Here is a 22,548-nt window from a genome sequence, read left to right as displayed (position 1 = left end):
CGCTGGGAATCTACAAAGTTGAAATCATGAAAAGTACGACTCACACTGCAAGGTTGGGTAGTTCAGACAATTTCTCATCTTACTGGTTACACCAGCTGGAACACAACATGCGAGCACGGTTACATAAAACAGACATGCTTCAATTCCTCAAACAATATTACAGAAGTCCCACCAAACGATCCCTGACACAGCACAATTCTCAGCGTTTTTTTTTGTGAATTATTTATTTTTTCCATTTTTTCAGTAAGTCAAATGCAGTAAATTTTTAAATTTTATTCAAATGGGGAAAAAAGTTTTATAATTGGCTTGATCTGAAGTGACATTTTTGGCCCCGCTCACGGCAGTAAAAATGAACATAGTTGGGATCTCTGTCCCCCACAAGAGGTTTCATGTAACGTGACATCATTGTGATCAGGATTTGAATACCCTAGAAACCCGTCAAGTACACAGTAACCAACCAGCAGAAAAACCTCCTGTGCATCAAACCACTATAAATAACATTATATTTTGAACTGAAATCAAAAGTTACGTTAATCTTTGACACAATGAATTGGATGCAATAAACATATACTAAATGAAAGGTAAACACAGAACATTGTGGAAAACATTATGGGGAAAAAAATCTAAAAAAAACAACTTATAAAACATGCATTAAAAATCTAAAAACAAAATCTTTTGGACACTTAGTTCCATAAACGAACTAAATTTACTGCAACATCAGGTGTTACTTTAATTCAAAGTATTTAAGAAAAATGAATTAAGGTTAAATAAAGGCACACAAGAATTGTATAGAAAAAAAAACATTGAGAACCATTTCCTTAGCAATCCTAAAGCCATAAATGTATAATTATCCATTACCAATGGCAATACATCACAATTACACTGATTAAGAAATAACATTTCTCTGATTGCACTTAATGGTCATGTGCACACACCCCCACAACACAAGTTAAATACACAACAGGCAAATCAAGGTCGTGCTGTGTGACCCACCCTTACAAAATAATTATAATACCATATCAAGAATGAATGAGCGCACAGTGCCGGTAATTTTGCTCCAGTTTTCAAGTCTTTTAGAACCCTCTCAACTTGCATTTGTGGGCAATTTGGTAAAATTATGTAAACTTCTTAACTGCATTGCTTGCATAAATATTCTCTTAAAAATTTGCATCTGTTGGGAAATAATTTGGATTATTAGGAATGGCCAAGTCAGTCAGAAATGGACCAGAATTCACTGCAGCAGAATGTGAGACCAGCAAGGAGCTGTACAAATCAGACTTTCAGAATCAAGTCTTCCTGTAGCAACATATATAAAGGCAGGAATCAGAAAAGCTACTCAGCAATCCAGATACTTTTCTCCAGTGCACCATCTGTCTTTATCTCTGCCAGATTTCCAAAAATAAAACCCGAAATGGCTCATAATTTTAACAGTTGTCAGTAGTGTTAGGAAATAAATTAAAAAGCTACTTTTACAGCAGTAGTTTGTCCTCAGCTTTCAATATTCCCCAGCTCATGAACATGGCCTGGCTACAGTAGACATAAAAACCCTGTGATAAGACCCAAAAGTCAGACAGCTAGCCACACCTTTCATCTGAATACTCTTCATGTTTTTGAATCATTTCAATGGTACATGGGACTGACACAAATCTCGGAAAAGAAAACTGCAGAATTATTTTTGGCATAATAGATGATGCTATAATCACATATATTCTTTGAGGAATATCTGTGGGACAGACACACAGGCCTGCCTGATTGCCAGCAGTAACCGTAGGTTGGGTCTGAATCTCAGCAGCTGTCCCTGAATGCTGCTTTAAACACCTTCCAGGTAAATATGCTCTTCAATGCCTCTTAGGCACCACATTGTTTGGATTCTGCACCGGGCAGCTGTCCATTTCCCAGGCTGCAGGTGTTGCCATGCCAACCCCCGGGTGGATAGACACACCCTCTTCCCACCCCCAGCAAGGCACTGCTCAATTCAGAGCAATAATTTCAATACTGACAAGCCCCCCCCCCGACACCCCACACAAAATCTTTACGACTATCTCCCAAATAGTCAGTTTGGATGTTAAATGCTCCGATTATCTGTATTTTCTATAACTGCAGTCTCCGGGTGCATAAAAATTGCATACAGTACTCTGACCTGATCTTATTGTACAGTAATATTCCTTTTATTTATAAAATTACTAGGATTGCGACAGACACTGTGCCATCGTAAAGAAATTTTTTTTTTGCTTAGACTTTGCTATTCAACCTGGATATAGTAAAACAAATGGTTTTTAGACCAAGTGCACTTGCTCCTCCAAGCCAAATTTGGCGCTGTTCGGTTGGAGGCTGGAACCTGAGTCACACCCAGAGGCATCGGTGTGACCAGAATCAGTGCTACTGCGGACGCTCCTATCTTCTGGTGGCACGAGCAACATGGCGTTAGCATCCATACCCACCGATTCAAGCAGTGTGGGCCTTGCTGACCCCTGCTCGTCCTCTGGGGGCAGTGTTGGCACACGCTGAGGCTCAGCTACATCACCTACCTTCGGGGAGTGGGTGAGGCCCAGCTCGTCACTTTGGCGGTCGGCACCATTTCCCAGCGGGTTGGTGATGACGTCAGCATTTACACTGGTAGGTTTGCTTCCAGTGGAGGTGGACAAGGCACTGGTCCTCCAAGAAGGGTTTTGATCACTTGCACACTCTGGGTTAGCATAGCGGCTAGTGACGCTGGCCGGCCTCGTCGCTCCTTTGCCCCATTCCTGAAGTCCAGAGCTGCTGATGACAGCACACGGCGTCTCCACACCATGGGCCACAGGGTCAAGCCTAGAGGCTAAGGAGGGGTCGATCGCTGCCAGAGAGGCCTGGCCACTGATGGACTCCTGGGACTCGCCAGACAAGGGGAGCCCAGACTCCTGCAGTGAAAGCTGGATAGCCAGCAGCATGTTGGGGTCATCCTCATCCAGGGAGCTTAGGGCCTGGAGGGAAAAGGGCGACGTTGCCGTCTCTTAGCGCGTCTGCGGCCGGAAGGAGCGGAGTGGCACCAAGCCTTCGCGGGGTAGCTAGACTCACCCCCCGGGTGCCATGGCGACGGCTTGCACTCCTGGGATCTGTGTGGGATGAGACAGACCGGACCCTCCGGGTCCCGGGACAGAATGAGCTCATGTGAGAAACAGGGTCCAAAAGGAGGAGCTCAAGATTCCAAACCAAACCATCATTTTGTTTAGTCAGATAACATATTAGCAGGTAACTAACTTAACTGCTTTTCTGGGTTCAATGAGGCATCATGATCTGACATATTACCGCCTCAAACCTCATGCACATAAACCAGCACTACGAATTAGGCCTTCAGATCCTGTCATACCCGACGGGCTGTCCATCAGCTCAGCGGGGCTGGGGGCTTCGCCACGTAGGCCGGCCGCGTCAGCATGCCTACGGAATCTGGATCTCCGCCGCTGCTGCATCTCGGCAAACCCCTGTGGACAGCACAGAGCCCGCGGCCGTTCATGAGTCACAGAGCCTGGGAGTTCATGAGGGTTAACAAGGTGATACTGCAAGAGAACCACAAGGGGGCCCCCAAGAGCCACTCCTGCTGTTAGCACCACAGCTCAGAAAAGGCAAGGAAAAAAAAAAAAAAAAGAGAACATTTAAATCACATCAATATACCACCAACAGGGGGCCTATGAAAATGTGCCGTTCTTTACTGGGAGGGAAATTCTGAAAGGTCACTTGCCCATAAAATTAAACACAGGGCCACATTCGCTGGCGTTTGCCTCCTGCTGGGAGAGGACATTGATTGCTACACAGTGGTTTGTTTTGCACATAGATCGGTTCTAAAAATACCCAAATTGTGATGTTGTGGGAAAGGAATCAAAAGACATGGAGGGACCGGGACATTTTATCAAAAATGCTTAATGAGCAGAACTTAAATAGCAGAGCATGTTACAAGCTGGATTTAAGAGGGCTCGGGTATCATTTTTACCTTCCCTATTGAAAAATACAACCATCCTCCGTCGTCCAAGTCAAATTTATTTACAAAGCACATTTAAAGACAACATTTGTTGACCAAAGTGCTGGGGCCTGTATCAGGAAACTGGATTTCTTGCGTAGCTGGGTAATTTGTTGGACTTAATGTCTGGATGTAATGTAAGTGAACAAAGATAAAGTCCATTTAAACTGGAGTACCTTAAACTCAACATGTTAACCGGCTAAGCAGAACATCCTGCTTTGTGCCACCGTACAGGATCACCAAAAAGAAAAAATATAATAAATAAATAAAACATTGGAAAAGGCATATAAGAGAAGAGAAAATCATCACAAACACAGAAAACAAAAAGTACTGACAGACACGTCAAACTGCTAATAGGATTTAAAAGCCAGGGAGCAGAAATGTCTTAAGACGGGATGGATCTCACGGCCACGACGACTCCACAGTTTGAGGGCTGCGACCAAGTTTGTTTTCGCGTGGCGCGAGGGATCAGCAGAAAACCCATTTCTGATGACCTGAGGGGCCTGGAGGTTGTGTAGGGGACATATGAGGTCTGCGATGTATGAGGGGTTTAAGCCATTCAAAGGTATGCAGACAAACAGGGGGATTTTAAAGTCAGTCCTAAGGTGGACTGGAAGCCAGTGATGAGAGGCCAGGATAAAGGTTACGTGATCCTCTTTTTGGAGACTGTGAGAAGCCTCACTGCAGCGTTCTGGGCAAGTGAAAGGCGGCCAGGGATGACCAGTCGATTCTGGTGTACAGGGAGCTGCAAAAATCAAGCCTTGAGGAGATACAGGCATGGATGACTATTTCCAAGTCACTTGAAGAAAGAATTGGTTTAATTTTTTTAATGGATGTGAGCTGGAAGAAACTAGATTTGACAACTGCATTGATCAATAGCCTATTGAGAGCAGAATCAAGAATTACTCCAGGATTTTTAGCAAATGGCTTTATGAAGGGAGATAACTGACCTAGGTTAATGGAGATCTATGTAATGGGAAGCAGGTGGGCAAAAAACAACAAGTTCTGATTTGGTTTCTTTGAGGTAGAGAAAAGTTTGGGCCATCCAGCATTTAATATCCTCAAGGCAACTGACTAGGCTTTGTAGCTATGGCTGAAAATTTGATTTGAGGGAAGTGCATGTCATCTGCATAGCAGTGGGACCAGAGTATTATATCAAGTAGAAGCATGTAAAAAGGAGAAACGAATAGGGCCTAGAATAGACCCCTGTGGGACCCCGCACGTGAAACGAGCTAAGGGTGAGAAGTTGTAAAATTTTACAAAAAAGGAACTATTGTTAAGTTAGGAGATTAACCGATTTAGAGCAGCATCCCTTATACCAACCTCATCCTTCAGACAATTTATGAGGATGGCATAGTCTGCTGTACTTAAAGCAGTGATGAGACTGAGGAGGATTCGTAATCTACTTCCTCCCAGAATCACCTCCAAAAAAAAACCCACAATTTCTTTTCACAGAAAAAGGATATTTAATCTAGAAAGGTCACAAAAGTAATTGAGTAAACCAACAATAACAACATCATCAACATCATTAGCATGGGAAACACTGAATCCTTGCGGGCCCCCAGGGCGGCAGGCCGAATCCAGCTCCCAGCCCCAGATAAGTGAAATTTACTCACTACCTGCCGCTGGCTGCGTGCATTCGGACCTCTGCCTCTTTGGACACTCACTCCGAGGTCTGACTGACTCCTCGGGGTCTTTAAATCAGGGCACAAATTAAAGGAGAGAATCAAAGAAACAAAGCTGGAATGTGATGAAGGGGGCAGAACAGTAACCTGAGACTGATCTGTCTGCGGGCCGATGCCTCACCTGGGGTGACACCAATCCCAGAGACTCCCAGTCCCACTCGGCACCGGTGAAGCTGGGGGTGGGAAGATACCATACTGGTTACCATTACTGTTCAGAGCAGCCAGACCCTGAAACGGGAAGAGGACTCTGCTCCTGTATGCCGAGCAGATATCACATGGGATCATACAGGGCTCGAACTCGCAGGTGACACACAGAGTAGCGGAACACCGACCTGCGTCGCGAGGTTACAGGGGAGTCGCTGGGGGCCACGCCACGCGCCACAGAGGCCAGGAACTCCTGCCTCTTCTGCTGCACCAGGCAGGCGGCACGAATGATCCTGTGGCGTGGGGTGCGCAGGTAGGGCCTGTTCACCTTCTGGGCGAGGTCCTCGGTTACGATCTCGAGGTCGGTCTGGAGTGTAACAGGCACACAGACAGAAGGTACTTATATCTGGGGGTATGAGGCTTTGTAATCTTGCAGGAAAGCATGGTGGTATACCCTAGAAGGATGCTGGCTGAATTCATGCTGGGATAGGCTCTGGGGATACTCAAGTCCACCAAAATCACGGACAACAGGAATTAAAGTAAACCTACATGGGAAGAGCGTGCAAGCTCCACATTATATGTAGCTGAGGTGGGAATCGAGCTATGAGTCCCAGCATGACCCCTGCACACTGTAACAATGCTAAACTTCAGGTAGCTAAACAGCATCTGGTTAACCTTTTTAACAACCATGACAAGGGAGTCACTTTAGGTATATTAATACCTGCATCAGCTCAAAGATTTCCTTCTTTGTGCTTTTTGGCTCTAGGAAGAAGCCATAGGGGTAAGAGCACTTCAGGACCCGTCGCGCCTTCAGCAGCTCGCGCACGGCAAGCTCGATGAACGTGGTGTCCGGAGTGTCGCCCTCTGCTGGACAGAGAACAGAATGCGATACGTAAGCATGGGGAACACAGACATTTCCCTGACCTCCCCTGCTACTGTATAAATACTTTACATCTAACAGGGTCTAGAAGCAGGCTCTGCTGGTTCCTAACCATCAGGCACCGCAAATTGGTATGTCTCTCCTAACCTCCGGCGTAGGCACGGCTCAGCTGCTCCATCTTCTCCTTGGCGCTCTTCAGCAGGCGGCGCTCCAGCTGCATGGAAAGCGGGAGATGCAAAGCTCGTTAGACGGCAGGCATGCAAGCCGGCACCGGCAGCCAGGGGGCGCTGGCTCACCTCGTAACTGTGCTCGTGATTCTTGTAGCGCGTGTAGTAGTGCATGAAGCGGTCCAGCTCCTGATAGCTCTTGTGCTTCCTCTCCACCTGTAGGGACAGACAGCCTGAGCTTTCCGACATTTGTCTCGTTCTACTTATAAAACAACAAACAAACATAGGACAGCAAGGAGCAGAGCTAAAATACAAACAAATGAGACAAAAAGCAGGAAAATCAATGCCTGAGTGGGCTGATGAAGGTCCCTGATCAAGCTACAGCACCGGGACACTAGCTAGCTGTGGAAGCACCAGGGGTTGTAGGTCAACTACCCGGGGGGGGGGGGGGTCCTGACTGTTTACGCTTCAGTTATTCCTTTTTCAATTTTCAGTGTACACACATTCAAGTAACATGCAAGTTGTCCAATTTCTCATCAAACGAAAGCATCTCCCAAACAATGATTGGATTGGATGTGTTCCTTTGTGTGTCCAACAATGGGCTATTATTTAGTCAGCAATGTGTTGGTTTATATTTAAAGGAAGTCGCCCTGTTTTGTGAAGCCTGTGATGTCTCCGAGGCTGGCTGGATCACCACGCCCAGGCAGCACTCAGGAGAACCATCAGTCACACACATTCTGTGGGCACATTTCCAGGAGTCTATATCACTTGCACGTTGTTCTTTCCGGTAACCATGGCAGCAGTGGCGGGCCCCCTGACCTCAGCTGTGAGCTCCTTGGACTGCTCCTCTAGCTGCTGGATGACCTCGTAGCGCGTGCAGCGGTAGTATCCTCCCGTCGATGAGCTGTGCTTTTTCCATTCCTCCAGACAGATCCAGCAGAAGTCATACTTGCACTAGGAGAGATACAAAGCACCGCGTCTGATGTTAGGGACTCGCTACGAATCGATCCCCGTCGGAGTGGAATAGCGAGACGAGGTCTGTATGTCAAACGGGGGACCGGGAAAGGCCACCGCCCGCCGGCCCCCAATGCGAGGTCAGGCCCACCCTGTACTGCACTGCTCTACAGCTCTGGTCCAGGAAGGCTATGGTACGGCAGCCAGCAAGTTATGGACCACTATCCATCTACCAATAGCGCCCTGGAGAACTGCAGTTCTGAGCTGGCTAAAGATGGACCTGCATCCACAAGGGTACGACAGTCCAAAAGCACTCTCTCTTGCACCCCATGACCCTGTCTAGGAAAAGCGGGTGGGTGGGTGGGTGGATGGATGGATGGATGGACGGACTATTTAGTGCATCAAATGAATTAGTTTAGTGTTCTTCCTCAGTTCTTAAGAGTGGATGGCCCTTTGAAGTTTTAAAGTGATGCATATATAAAGTTATGCTTCTTTGATGGCTGCGGATGTTCACAAGTACCCTCGTGTTAGAAACACCACTCATTCCCCCCCCCCCCCCCCCCAAGAGCGAGAGATGATTCTTCAGGCAGCAGAAATGACTTTTAAAAGGACATTTTAATTTTCAACAGGTTGCATTTGCACTCCAAAGTGATCTGGGCATAATGAGTCCTGTGGTCGTCTCACTGATGCATGACTAGGTCTTCATTAACGAAATGAAGCCCATCTATCAGGCCCTTGTTTCAGGGAAATTGAAACATCTGCATCACCTGATGTTACATTAGGGTCAATAAAAGCATCAATCAAAAAGGAAACGTGCACTTCCATATCACATTAATATTACATCCACAACAAGATGCAGATTGCACAAGTCTGCAATAAACATTTTAACAGCAATGAAATTCCAGGAATCTCCTGAACAAACAATATAGTGATGTGCACTTTGGCATGTGACAAGGTAATAACCCAGCCAAGAGCGGGAAGGATGCTCGGTGTGAACCGAATTATCTGATGATTGAGTATCTTACTGTCATGGTGACGATCGCGGCCACGGATCATGATCCCAATCCTCACGCCTCCCGCATTTGCTATCCGGCCAACTGCCCTAACATCCACCAAGGACTTATACCAGAAACATGATTCCTGCCAGGGCTAAGGATTCCAGTGGATCCGGCTGTACCAGGAAGTGCCCTCCCATGGCAGGAGTGGGGTGGAGCAGCTCCTCCATACCTTGGCGCACTGCATGTGGTTGCAGCCCTCATTCTTCTGGATGGGTGACTTGCAGTTGGGGCAGGGCTTGGAGTTGGTAAGTAGCCACAGGCAGTTGGCGGCGTCCTCACAGGCCTCAGTCACGCCAGCCACTTCAACAAGGGAGAGAGAGTCAGAAGCACTGGCCTCGGGAACCCAGGAACAGGTTACCGAGGGGGGGCGCTCTCACAGGACACGTTTAAGCACCTGACACAGCAGAGGCTGCAGGGGACGCTATTCAAGTGGAAGATACATCAGGGCACGCAGCATATTTACAGACACACGAGCTGCATCTTACAACCAGATAGGGTACAGAACATTCATGCTAGAACTGCAGCACACCCTTTTATGGCAGAGTTTCCCAATCCGCTCCTCGGGGACCTGCAGACAGTCCATGTTTTTGCTGCCGGTAGGAAGCAAAAATGTGGGCTGTCGGGCAGGGAGCAATGACCGGGACTGGGAAACACTGTTTTAAGGAATTTCCCTCCCGAAGTGAGCAAGCAAGTCAGTGCATCGTCATATGCATGAGGACGCAAGCAGTGGATTGTCCATGGGTGTGTATATCACAGCATGATTCATATTTGCTTCAGAAGGGAAAAAAAAAAAAAAAACATCTCAGTATCGGGTCGGAGAAAAACACCCAGAAAACAGAGACATACACACAGGCAGGCAGGCAAGCGCACACACACACACACACACTCTATAAACCAGGTACATACAGTCAGGAAGATACTTACACTCCTCTGGCTTCATCTCAGTCACTTTCTGGAGCCACTTGGTCCAGGTCTGGCAGTCGCAGGGCTCGTGGGCCTCTCCGAAACACTCCCTGCAGAGAGGAACACACAGTGTACTGCTGATACACACACACACACACACAACTTTTGCTGGTAAACCCCAAACCAGTGACACCCTGAGAACGATCCCATCACCAGAGAGGAGGAGGAGGTCTGAATGCTCTCCATAAAGAAACAAACAAGCAAATTCCTATCAGCATGTAGTGCAGGGGGGGGGTCAACACAAGTGAACTAAAACAGACATGGTGACGTCTATATAGAGACTGCCTCTGGGGTCACTATGCAGCACACAGACCCCCCTCCCCGGCCTGCTACGGGGGGGGCGGACATGCTTGAGCACGGCTCAGGAGCGGCGTGCTGACCAGCAGAACAGGTGGCCTCGTCCACAATCGACGGCGGGGGCCTGCTGCGGGGGCGGGGGCTCGGAGGAGGCGGAGTCGGGGCCGCGGTGGGACAGCCGCACCGCCCGCTCACAGCCCGCCCGGGGACACCAGCGGATCAGCGGGTTGTTCTCCACAAACGCCTGGGGAAAAGGGGGGGTGCAAAATGAGTTAAACCAAGACACCCACACAGGAGGAACTAAACATACTGCTGTCGTTTACTTTATTAAATGAGTGAGAAGAAACTATTTTACATTGAGGCCAACAGCAGAGGAGCTGTTGTAACAAACCCCCAGGCAGGGCTAACATTGCTGGGGAGATTATCCAGCTCAACACCCCCTCCCCCCCCACTCACAAAACACAGTCAGTACATTTACATGCACACTAAGAAAATTGAATTATTGTGTCAGTCTGACTAAAATCAGACTTTTGAAGAAGTACATGCAAACATGTTAGTCCGACTGAAATTGTACTGAATCGAATTTCTCGAAGTCGGACTCAGACTCGCAGATAACGGGAGTCTTTACTCCTGCATGTATTCATTCAATCGGTCTGAACCTGGCGTAGGTAACCGCGCATATGCACCACAGTACTTCAAGAAGGTACCAAAAATACAGTACTTCAAGGTGTTGGTTTTCCACTGGTGTAAAAACTGGTACTGGCACCAAATGACATCGAGGTGGGGTACTTTGTACTGAATTCTAAAGATGGCTGTATTAGGATTAGATGACATGCAATATTAATACCAACATTGCATCTTATGCACATCCATTTCTTACATCGCTAGTCAGCTAGATTAAGATCAGGCTTTTTCTTACCTTCAATTTGGTTTGGACATTATAGTGAAGGGAGTTTAAGCCTCACTAAAACATTTTTACTCTGTCATAGGAAAAATAGACTTAGCAAGTTTTTCAATTTTAATGATTAGTCCTTTTCAAGATTATCTAATATATGTATAAAAATCTGTTTAAAGTTTACTTCCGTTACTTTTGCATGAGCGCCGCGTGTGTTTTTCCATTTTCATCCTTGCCGTTTCAGTCACTCCTAGATTAGTTCATGGGAAATTTATGTTGAACTTACCCCAATAGTTATGAGAACAAAAATCACATTGCAATATTTGAAAAAATTCCAATACCGTATAGTATATTAGTATTACTAATAATAAAAATTTTATTTCTTGTTATGCTATCCTGATCTTATATCTGTTCTTCCCACCAGATCGCAATTAAAGCTTGTGTCACTTCCTTTATCCACACATCCATCATTATAAATTTTTATTATTTTTTTATGTCTGATGTAATAGGTCAACCAGAAAAAGCCCAATACTAATAAGCCATATCGCCAGCTATTGTAGTTGAGTCAGACATACTTTGGTCAATAAATCGATTCCCCTCCCGTGCATGTATACTGGGACAAGGACAGTTGCCCGATTAAATGGCAGAGTTGAGCTATAATCATAGCTTGACTTAGCTGTGCATGTAAATGTACTGAGTGTTGATAGAAATATTGTTAATGCAAACACTGAATCATCAGATCTCCTGACAAAGAGCTGCTGTGTCATTTTCACCGGCCTCCCCAACAAACATCTACCTTTATATCAAACTGGAGGTAACGCCTGTCCATCTCCCTGGAGACCACGCTCTCGATGATCTCCACGGGAACCAACTGGAAGCAGTCGTGTGCTGGGCAGCGGATGCCGTGAGCGACACCTTCTTGGATCTTCAGGTTCAAAAACCTGAAGGACAAATACAAAAAACTCGATGACTGGGCACTGGGCGAGTGTGCTGTGAGCTCAGGCACAAACTGCTACAGAGAGGCGTCGGTCACAAAGCACACGACCACAAAGAAGAAAAAAAAATGAAAATCAATCAACATGGACACATTACCCTTCCCAGCATGCTCTGCAGAACTCGTGTCCACACGGCATGTCCACGGGTTCCTCAAACTCTGAAATGGTGCACATGCAAATGCCGCACTGCAAGGGGGAAATGGGAGATTCAGGAACAGAAGCAGACACGCATGTCACAGAGCTTTCAGAAGCCATCAAAGCCTCGGCAGAAGCAAACAAATGCGGTCACTGAGATTTATGGAAGCATTTCATTCCCTGGAGGACAAATGACGTAACCAAGCAAACAGAGTATTGAAAGAGTGAGAGGCAAATGTGGCATAGCGCCCTCCAGTGGCTGAAAGAGGTAGGCATGGATGTGAAATCATAAAAGTGTAGTGCGCTACTATACACAAACTTTTAAAAACACCTAAAATACGCTGTACAGCCACTTCATTTCCCCATCATTAAAGTACAAGAGCATACAGCAGAAGGTGCATAAGCTGAACTCAGGAGCGAGGCATGGCCCCACCTAATTCCAGGCACAGTAATTAACGAGCGTGCCAATTAACTGCAGAAAGAAGCCTTCAGCAATATGGCAGACCTATAATGATGTATGAAGGTAAAGCACAGTCAGGCTACTGATAGCTCATTTCCACCAGAGATGTGCCAGAACCGGTGCCGGGCTTATTCCCAATCTGGAACTGGTTACGTGCATTTCCACCACAAAAAACTGGCCCTGAGCAAAAAAAAAAAAAAAAAACTGGTCCAGCATGGCACCACAGAAAAGCTGAATTTCCTACCATAACGACAGTGAAAGTGGGAAGGGCTCCCTCATCCAAACTATCCGGTTTTTTTTTTTGGTTCAAAAGCTTATAAAAACTTAAAAATTCAAAACAGATCAAAATAAATCCATAAAAAGTGTCAAAATGAACCTTTACTTTACTCTCACTTCTGCCTATGTAACGTTTCTCTTTTTGAAACCGGTGGAATTACAGGAAGGTTCTCAAAAAGCACCAAGTTGAAAGCAGCCCAGAACTGGCACCAGCACTGTTGGTGGAAACAGGTTCAGCACGCAAAGAACACTGAGGAGAACATCAGGGAACATCACAGAAGGGCCTCCTCTATACTGCCAACATGACAGAAAGGGAGTCATTAAGGAGCCTTAAGGACACCCAAGCTGAGGGCCTCAGGAAGAGGCCTCCAGAAGCAGCCTGACCGAGGTCCTTGCCGGAGGGGTCAGACGTGAAGCTACGCGGGATAACAGGAGCAGGGCGCTGCTGCTCCGTCAGCTGCAGAAACGCACTGCGGGGGGCAATATGAACTGTACACAGCAGTCTGCACAAAAGTGGCCGCTGTTCCCCAATAATACGGACAGTGATCTGCGAGGATGCGATTGTTCACCAGGCTACTTGACGTTACGTGCAGAACAAGGAGAAGCTTTCAGCGCCCCAAACAATGATGACCACAGTGAAACAGGCACACTTCGAGTTCCCTCGTTCTGCTTAACTATCTGCCAAAACTGATTTAAAAAGCACATTTGCTGAATTTGATTTAGATTCCTGCTTCACAAAAAGGGCACGTTCAGTTTCGAACCATTTGTGGGTCAGCGACGAGACGGTCAGGCCCGACTCACTGAGGTCGACTCCTCTGTTCCCGGGGGGCTGAGGTCGTCGGGTGATGTTGCTGAGGATGGGGCAGTGCGGGGGTTCCTGGGTGAGGGCAAGGTGTCCCAGGCATTGTAGCCACGTGGGGGCGGAGCAGGCATCTGCACCCCGGAGCGACGGCAACAGCTCTCTGCGCCGGACATCCAAGCTTCCAGCAGCTTCTCCCTGTCCCAGTCTGAGAGGGGGTACCCAAGTCATCATTTTACTCCCATCTCAGAAGGGAATATCTGGACATGTGGGGTTACAGAGCAGATGAAGGTTAGTGGGGAGGGGGGGATTCGTACCATGAGCCCGCAGTAAGGCCTCGGCGGGGAAGAGAGGAACTTGCAGCATGTCAGCTGTCTCCACAATGAGCACATCCTTTAAGCGGCGCAGGTCCTGTGGTCCCAGACCCTCATAGAGCTGCATGGAGGAGGAGGAGGAGGAGGAGGAGGGTAAGCCATTTGTGTTGCCATTACGCCTCCAAGGGGCGAACAGCGAGAGCAGCAGCATCATCTTAGAGACTCTGATCCCTAACCTTACAGGCTGGTCTACATAAACCTGCACTGTCACACGGATCTCTCGAACCAGCGTTAGGCACGGCGACGGCGAGCCCCACCTCCCCACGGTCCAGGTCCGCATATTCATCCTCAACACCCTCGGGGTCCCCAGAGAAAACCATGAGCGACTCGAGGCTGAGTGCCAGCCGGCGATGGCCCCGCGCCTCTGCAGCATCACAAGGGGTCTCCCTGTCCTCGTTTTCGGCAAAGAGGTCTGCACCGCTTTTCACCAGCAGCTGCAGGGGGGGGAAGACCCCTGGATTAGGTCTGGATACGGGGGGGGACTGCAAACAACTCACAGGTGGATGGGAGGACGGGTAATGGTCTATCAATCACCTCAGTTAACCAACCTCCCATCAGACTAAACCAGCAAGTAACTAGCAGTCAATCCAACTACGGATTCTGAAACCCAACTTCCCCCTAGTATGACCAGAAATAAATCTTTATGAATATGACATCATTAAAATGGCTGCTCAATGAGGCAGGTTGGTGGGGGAATTCCCCCAGCCGGGTCAGAGGCTCTAAATTAGGGGATGGGGTTTATGGGACAGGACCTTCAGGGGTTCAGGGATGACCCACCTCCACACATGCCCCCATCCCTGAGGCAGCCGCGTAGTGCAGACATGTGTTCCTCTTGTCGTCAGCGGCGTTGATGTCAGCGCGTTCATACTCGCCATGGTCCAGCCGGGCGCCGGTCCATTGCAGAACGACCCGGATGCAGTCCAGCCGCCGCCGCTCATCCTCTAGGGGTTGGGCAACGCGGGGCGACAGCACCCCCTCTGGAAGCAGGATGCGCGGCCCCATGCAGAGCAGGTGCAGGGCCACCTCGTCGCGCACGTTGCGCTTGTTGGGGTTGCCGTCTTTGTTCAAGAGAAAGCACCTGGAGATGGGGGGGGGGGGGGGGTGGGTGCGCAGCACAGGAGTGAGGATGGCATGGACCAGGAGTGGTGGTCCTCAGAATCAGCGCCAACCACACGGTTGTCAACGGTGACAGGGAAACCATCATGCTTCCCCGGCTTTGACACGTTTGGACAGGACCCACACAATGTGTCGCTAGATGTTAATAAGGTCGAAAGGCTGACAGGCTCCTACGACCTTTCAGGAAAATCCAGTAACTAATCCCTAACCAAACCAACTGGGATTTCAGTTTGAACTTTATACCAGTGACTTCTGCAATGTCACACAATCACTGAATAAACCAAATTTTTAGTCAGTTTCCTGCAAGCATAAAATAACACTCAGAGTGCAAATGGTGAGTCCATGTCAAACAGGGCAGGTCACTATGGCAACACAGCATTTCAGCGACCCACTCCATTAAGACACATTGTTTTGATAAAAAAGCAATTGTTCTCTCACAAATAAGGGACAACATGAATTTGCCAGCTTTTTATAAATACGGGTTCTGTCTCTCTCTCTCCCTCTCATGGCGTGCAGTCTCTGCTCACGGTTTGGGGCGTTGGGTTCTGGGTTCATCAAAGTCCAATTGTCTACATCAACATGACAGGCAGGGCAGCCTAACGCACCACGTGGCAGGATGAACGGCTACACAGACCCATACTTCCTTTTAGCTAAGCATCCAATCATCGTTCAGGGCTTGATCCCCCCCCCCAACCCAACCAACAACACACGATCATGGTAGAGAGCATTTTAAATTTATGGTTTAGCACCACAGACGCTGTAATGGGGCTGGGAAATAAAACGATCTCAAAATGGGAAAATGGTAAGTTTTGACATTTTTACTCAGTATTCAGTATAGATAGATCACACAGCAGAAATAAATGTGAGAAATAAATAGCCTGTGGATGTGTCTCAATATGCATGCTTTGCTGTTCTCGTGTCATCGTGTATCCATTTGATGTCATCTTCCACTGTCGAAGTACCGTTTCAATACTGAAGATCAGGAGTACGGAGGACAGTAAAGATCCCCAGATGTCGTTCTTGGCCATCCCCAAATTTCAACGACGCATTGGTTGCATCCTCAACAGCAAGAACGACCCCATGATTCAGCTGCAACCCAGAATCGTTCTTGGGAGGCTAGGTAGCAAAACCGCTCTTGCCAAGAACACAAGTATGACAAGTAAGCCAAGGAACTGCAAAGAACAAAGTACACTGACAATTCCTACTGCACAGCATCGTTGAAGTCTCAAGGAATAAAGGAAGCTCTGGGGGAAAAATGTGAGTGGAACCGGCAAGGGTGAAAGCGACGTTGAAGGTAAACGTACATTATCCTCAAAATATCAGTTAGTTGTTAAAAAAAAAATGTAAGACTACATCAAGTATGTAACATACTTGACGCAGTATGTTACATACTTTACAACAAAAGACATAATGCCTCTGAGTACAGGGGAGAAACACGGGTTCAGAAAATTGATTAAAGCTTTAAAGATTTAAGCTGGGCTGCGGGTAGGAACTCGCTGGCAGAAAATACTTTTCTCAGTCTGCGGTACCTCACCTTTACGCAGAGTCCCGTGGAAAGCTGGAAATTCGGCTACGCGGTTAAGCCACTACCACGGACATACGGTCCAGCTGCATGCCGCAGACACATGCGAGCCTCACCGTTCATCCCATCGACGAGAAGCGGTATCTTCAAAGCAGATGTTTACAGATGCCGTACCAGCATGAGCCTCCAGGCAAAGCGGAAGCAGGCGGTTTGCATAGTTAAATGTTTGTGTTGTGTTATTCCAAACCACAGTGTTTACATTTCGTACTTTTTGCTGATTTCTTCTTGTAAAACAAAATTTCTACATCGTGTTTACATTATGGGGAAGCATATGATTAAGGGGGCTAAACCTCTGTGTCTGTGATGAGAAGGGAGCTGGTTTGAGCCCCGCTTTGGCAAAATAGCCATTTCTGTGGGCCTCTAATCCCCAGCTCCATGTGCACCTCTGCAGGCGGCTGCCCTTCCCTGCCAAGCTTGCTCTCACCTACATATGCATCTCTGTCATGGACAGCAAGATGGGGTAGGAGAGAGAATTTCCCCACAAGTTCTCAGTAAAGTGTTGTTATATTTTTGTTAATAATATTCTAAAATTTACTACTGAACACTCTGGTTTCTGCGGACAATATCGAGATACTCTTCAAACTGGCAGCATTCTCAAATTAAATATTGTGATAAATATCAATATTGATCAATATGGAAAAAACTATTGTGATCGTATTTTTTTGCCAAATTGCCCGGCCCTACACTGCACACTGCGAAGGCACATTTATAGACCACTGGCACATATTCTCCTCATTTGCATTTTGTCTTCATCTGTGTTTTGAATGCAAATTTCACTCAACTTGTACGTGCTTACCCATTCCTACACACGTGATTTATAATGGTGGCAGCATGCTGGACATGCTGTGTGGTCAAATACAGGATCACGGCACAGATTAATATTCAGCAATCTGCTAACGGCCACAATCAAGGCATTGTTCCCTGAGCACAATCAATTCTTTAACAGATTTTAAGAGCCATCATGGATTAAGTAATTATTATTATAAAAAAAACATTCAAACACCAAACACTTCCTATGTTTATAAACGGAGAAGATATTATCTTAATATTGTTATCGCTATTAACCTAAGATGATTAAATAATCTCAGACATGAATGAAGAATGCTTCCAAGCCCAGTAAAGGGTGTTCCACCCGAGCTGAACATTCACTCTACGGTTCAGCTCGAGAACAGCATACCAGTGCACAGATCCATCCTCCTCACACTAATAGGGCAACGGCAGCTTTCAGAACAAAAACTGTGGCAGCAAATCACTGCCGACACTGCGTTCTGACTAACGTCCATCTGTGGAAGTTGCAGTGAAGCTCAAACCGACGTGGCCGGCTGAAGCTGATCCCTGTGGTCATCTACAGACTCAACAGGCTTTTTAAATGAAATGGTCGGGGACCTCAGAGTCTATGGCCTCCGCGAGAGGTCTGTGATCGCACACTGGACCACTGCAGACCTCAGACACTCAATTAATGGTGAGTAACAGATCACCTGAGATCACCTGATTTCACCCTAAAAAACAGCAAAAGAAAACACAACCATCACACCAAAAACTGAGTGAGCGTGAGCCTGTCGCCAGAAGCGAATCAGAGTGACAAAATGACCCATAACCGGGGGCGACATGCTGGCCTGTCGGACCGGACCTGAGCAGCCGGACCATGGCGTGTCTGGAGGCGTAGTGCAGCGGTGTGTTGTGCTGGTACGGCTCCCCGTAGGAGGCGTTGGGGTCCAGGGACTCCCTGAACTGCGGGTTGCCCTCGTAGATCTGGGAGGCCAGGTCCTCGTCTCCGCTGATGAGAGCCTTGCGGAACTTGGCGCCCGTGTTCCCCATGGGTCAGCGTCAGGCGGGGCGATGAGGCCGCCCCCAAAGCACCGGGGCGTCTTCGGCGAGTCGGACGAGCCGCATCACGCCAGGATCCTCACCAGGAAGAGCTGGGAGCGGAGCAACAAGGCAAGAATGAACATCTGGAGGACAATTCCACATTCGGTTTCACTGGAAAAGTAAGTAGCCACAGAGTAATAAACATCCTACAGGAACCTGATACTGTTGAGGATACTCTGAGATTTACAGCCAGTCAATCACTGGATAAATAAATACACTAGATCACAGAGATTACAAGCTACACTTCAGAGTGACACACGGAACAGATCGGTTCCAAGTGCCAACACCAGAATCCGGCCAACTTCGGCATCCAGGAAAAAAGAAGGCCAGGTTCCTCCTGACTCCTGCTGGAATCACGGAAGGGCTGGTGAACCACTGGAATTCACCATGGCACCCCCCTCCTGCACATGGATCATACCGGGGTCGCCCGCGCCGGTTCTGATGCAGAGCCCGCTGCTGAGTCAGCGTATTCCAGCACGTTAAAACTGATCTGCCCTTAACGTTTGTTTGCCTGAGCAGCTCAGGGACGGGACCAACCGGTCGGGTGACAATCACAGAGGGGCGGGGCTAACAGAAGGAACCTCAGGCAGGCCACTGAAAGGAACGCATGCAGCAGTGGCTGGCCTGTACCAATATAACACGGGAATCAGGGAGGGCGGGTTACAGCAGGATCAATGGCGCATTCCAAAAAGCAGCCAAGCAGTTTCAGGCCGATTCCCCGAAGTGATTTAAGAGTATGAGGCAGTAATAACTCTACAGCATTAGACGTTAATCATGCCATCAGACAAGCAATGAACAAAAAGGAGCTTTAAAATGGAGCATTACATCTACAGCAAAGGTATAATCATTATTTTAAAAGCAAATATACACAGATATAATAATTACAGTCCACTATGGCGAGCTGATCAAACACAAAATCAGATTCTGTTTGTAAACAAAATTGGCATTTACATTAACAAATGGGACAGCGAGCAGTTTAGAATCACGGGATACTTTGCAAACTGTCTTTCAAAATGTGACAGTTCCAGCTGAATGTCACACAGAAACAGGGACAATGGCCAGCTTGGCTCTCTGGCCTCTTCCGTACAATCGGTGAGTTATCCCCTCACAATAACCCATCATAATCCAGTCTGCTGTTTACACCACAATGTTTCTTTGTCTTGCTCACATGCATGTGAGAAATCCCATTGAAATCTTGCTATCACAGCAGGCCAAAATACTAGTTAGTCCAGTTGCCCCTGAAATGTATGAAAATTAGGTCAAAAAAAAAGTTTGTCAGATGAGGCCTGATGATTGTGCTTCCGGAGCTTCTGCTGCCATAGACGTCCATCCCCTCACCACGACCTTCTAGAACGTGATGTTGCGCTCCTGAGGGTCTCAGAAAGCTGCACCTACAGGCGGCGAAGCTTCACAGCTGCCTACGTGCCTCATCATCCCAAACTCAACCCGGAAAGCCAAAGACGCGCTTGCCCCACCCCCCACCCCCCCATTTTCCAAGACGCCTTCTACCTTCTGCTGAAATCCAACCCCAGAGCCCTGAGATTTGGCTCCGTCAGACCAAAACCCAATTTGACTTTCCAGTAACGATGCTTAATTGGTGAGGGCTGCTGGGAAATTACAGCGAGGCCATAACCCATGGAAAGCTTACACCATAGTGACCCCGCGTTTTGGCCGGTCACCATAGCAACCCTGTGACCCACAGCGCTGCCAGAGGAATGCCGTAGGAGACAGTCCCTGATGTCCAGGTTAGAGAAAACGCACCCAACACATTTATGAGCCCTGTCAGGTGATGCTGGGACGTCTACTGACCAAATAGGAATGACAGTCATCAAACAGCAGTCATTAGCAGCAGAGGTAGGTCTTCCTCTTAGCCTCAAAATAAATGTTGTAAGCTTTAGCAATTTCACAATCACACTGGCTTCACCAGCTAATCCACTTCATACACTCCCGGATCCAAAGTGGACAGGGCAGCAGAATTTTTCTGATACTTGAAATGAGAAATGAGATTCTGGGCAGCATAAAGATCTCAGGTGCCACTGGGTGAAGCTGGCTGCTTCTCGCCCAGGTAACCATCTACCCCTGTGGGCTCCCAGACCGTAAATGCCCCAGCAGGGTGATTAGTCACGGCCGGAGTGCACAGTCACGGCCCACAGGCAGCACCCAGCACTGATTTCCTGATTTTGCCGGCTGAAATTTCCAGCAAGTGCTCTGAAAGATTACAATCAGGACAGAAATAGCTTACCGTGCTTTCAAACGTAGTTATGTGTATATAGGCCTATATATATATATATATATATATATATAGGTATATATATATTGGTATATATATATATATATATTGGTATATATAGATTTTGGTCATTTTTACATAACAGGGACAAAAATAAATTAAAACAATTAAAATATATCCTTAATGGGTGAAGTTCATAAATACAGAAACAAGAGCGAAAGGGAACTAAAATTATGCTCGTTTTTTACTTTATAAAGGCTGGCGTTCAGCTTTTCTTTGGTTCTCACTTTAACAGCGAAACTTCCCATAAATACTTTCATTCGTGTTGAACCTGCAAACCTGCAAAAGACCTGCTTATAACATACAAGTAGATGGACGTAACCCCGCGTGGCACCGCAGTAACTGACCTCTGCCGAAAATGCAACAGCACAAATCGCCCCCCCGTTTGCTTTAGTTACGATGCAACACATTCAAGTCGGTGTCACGCAAAGTTTGGTCAACCATGCGAGGTGCGACTCCTGCACATGATCGCGTCGCCCCATGAAACTCCTCGGCTCTTTGTTAGGCGACCAGGTCTCTCGTAACTAGTAGCTATCAGCCGTAGTCCGGCAACACCTTACGTTACCACCATGGATAAAGAGGCAAGACATAAAATCAGCAATGCACGGCATGAGTGTAACTGCAACATGACGCTAGGCGTGAGAGGGTCATCATGTCAACGGCTTCAGCATCACGCGATATAATAAGAAGAAGAAGAAGAATAAGAATAATAATATCAGCTGATATGTGAAGAAAAGCTTCAGTACAGACCATCCAGCTGCAGCGCCGGACACCGGAGACACACGACGCACACCCCCGGTGAGTGAAGGCAGCCAGAGCCAGCAGATACACTGGTTTAATCAGCCAAGGAGCCTTCTACTAAAACTGCAAAGATCTGCGTTGTAACGCTAAAGAAAATACACAGATTGCCGTGCAACTTACAAATGCACCCTTTTCCTCCGAGGCAGGGAGCTGGTTCCGATCCTCCGCCGCCGGCTCCCCTTCCCTTTGGCTCCGTCTCCTCTGTTTCTCTCTCGGTTCCCCAGCGGCCGCTACATCACCGGCTCCGACCCGGAAATACTCACGCTTCTCCATTCAGACGCTACGGACGCGGAGTTGCAACGTGATCATGGGCAGCAGGGATTTTATTTGGATGAAGAAGAATCAGTACGTTTTTAATTTAATTTGATAGCTTCAGTGTTTATTTGCTTATTAACTGCAATACTTGGGCCGATCTGTGAACCAGATTTTCTCTACCTCATTAGTATTCATCCATACATTCGTCCATCCATGCAGTGACGGTGGAAGCGCATCGAGGCAAGCTGACCCCCCGCCCCCCGTGCAAACTTCTATTCCCGTTTCGGTTTACTAAAACTGGCGCCCTGGGCGGCCGCCTATGTTCTGTAATTGATTGACTGGCACTGCATCCATCTATCTCAGTCTCCTGTGCTATTGCGAAGTTCATGGTAGCACATGGCACCATCGTACAGTACCCCGTGAATGGGATGCTTGTCCCGTATTATTATTGACCTTATAATGATAATTATGCTAACCTGGCTCGCGGCATGGGGTACTCTGGATGGCATGTCGCTCTTTGCACGGTTTTTGCGCTTGCTGAGTTTTTACCTTTTCATAATGT

General features: G+C 47.5%; 1 protein-coding gene across 6 annotated transcripts; it reads right to left on the bottom strand.

Annotated features, from left to right (window-relative positions):
• Positions 1-627: 627 nt before the first annotated feature.
• On the bottom strand, positions 628-21,967 carry LOC111840890 (ankyrin repeat and IBR domain-containing protein 1-like). Of its 6 annotated transcripts, none has more exons than XM_023806209.2 (21): positions 21,852-21,966; positions 18,402-18,690; positions 14,851-15,151; positions 14,331-14,507; positions 14,017-14,134; positions 13,702-13,907; positions 12,127-12,215; positions 11,831-11,975; positions 10,223-10,383; positions 9,804-9,892; positions 9,049-9,179; positions 7,687-7,821; positions 6,997-7,083; positions 6,848-6,914; positions 6,542-6,687; positions 6,009-6,187; positions 5,798-5,849; positions 5,608-5,685; positions 3,347-3,458; positions 3,055-3,092; positions 628-2,960 (listed from the first exon to the last, which is right to left on the bottom strand). In XM_023806209.2, the coding sequence occupies exons 2-21, from the start codon at positions 18,587-18,589 to the stop codon at positions 2,277-2,279; spliced, it is 3,183 nt and encodes a 1,060-aa protein (XP_023661977.1). In that variant the 5' UTR covers positions 18,590-18,690; positions 21,852-21,966; the 3' UTR covers positions 628-2,276. The 6 variants fall into 6 exon arrangements, with proteins under 6 accessions (XP_023661977.1, XP_023661980.1, XP_023661982.1 ...); XM_023806212.2 differs by having other exon boundaries at positions 5,611-5,685; XM_023806214.2 differs by having other exon boundaries at positions 6,542-6,684.
• Positions 21,968-22,548: the final 581 nt, after the last annotated feature.

Source organism: Paramormyrops kingsleyae, chromosome 9, assembly GCF_048594095.1.
Source record: "Paramormyrops kingsleyae isolate MSU_618 chromosome 9, PKINGS_0.4, whole genome shotgun sequence".
Classification (NCBI taxonomy): Eukaryota; Metazoa; Chordata; class Actinopteri; order Osteoglossiformes; family Mormyridae; genus Paramormyrops; species Paramormyrops kingsleyae.
Note: the sequence above shows the minus strand (reverse complement) of the source record. Positions and strands in the feature narration are given on the sequence as shown.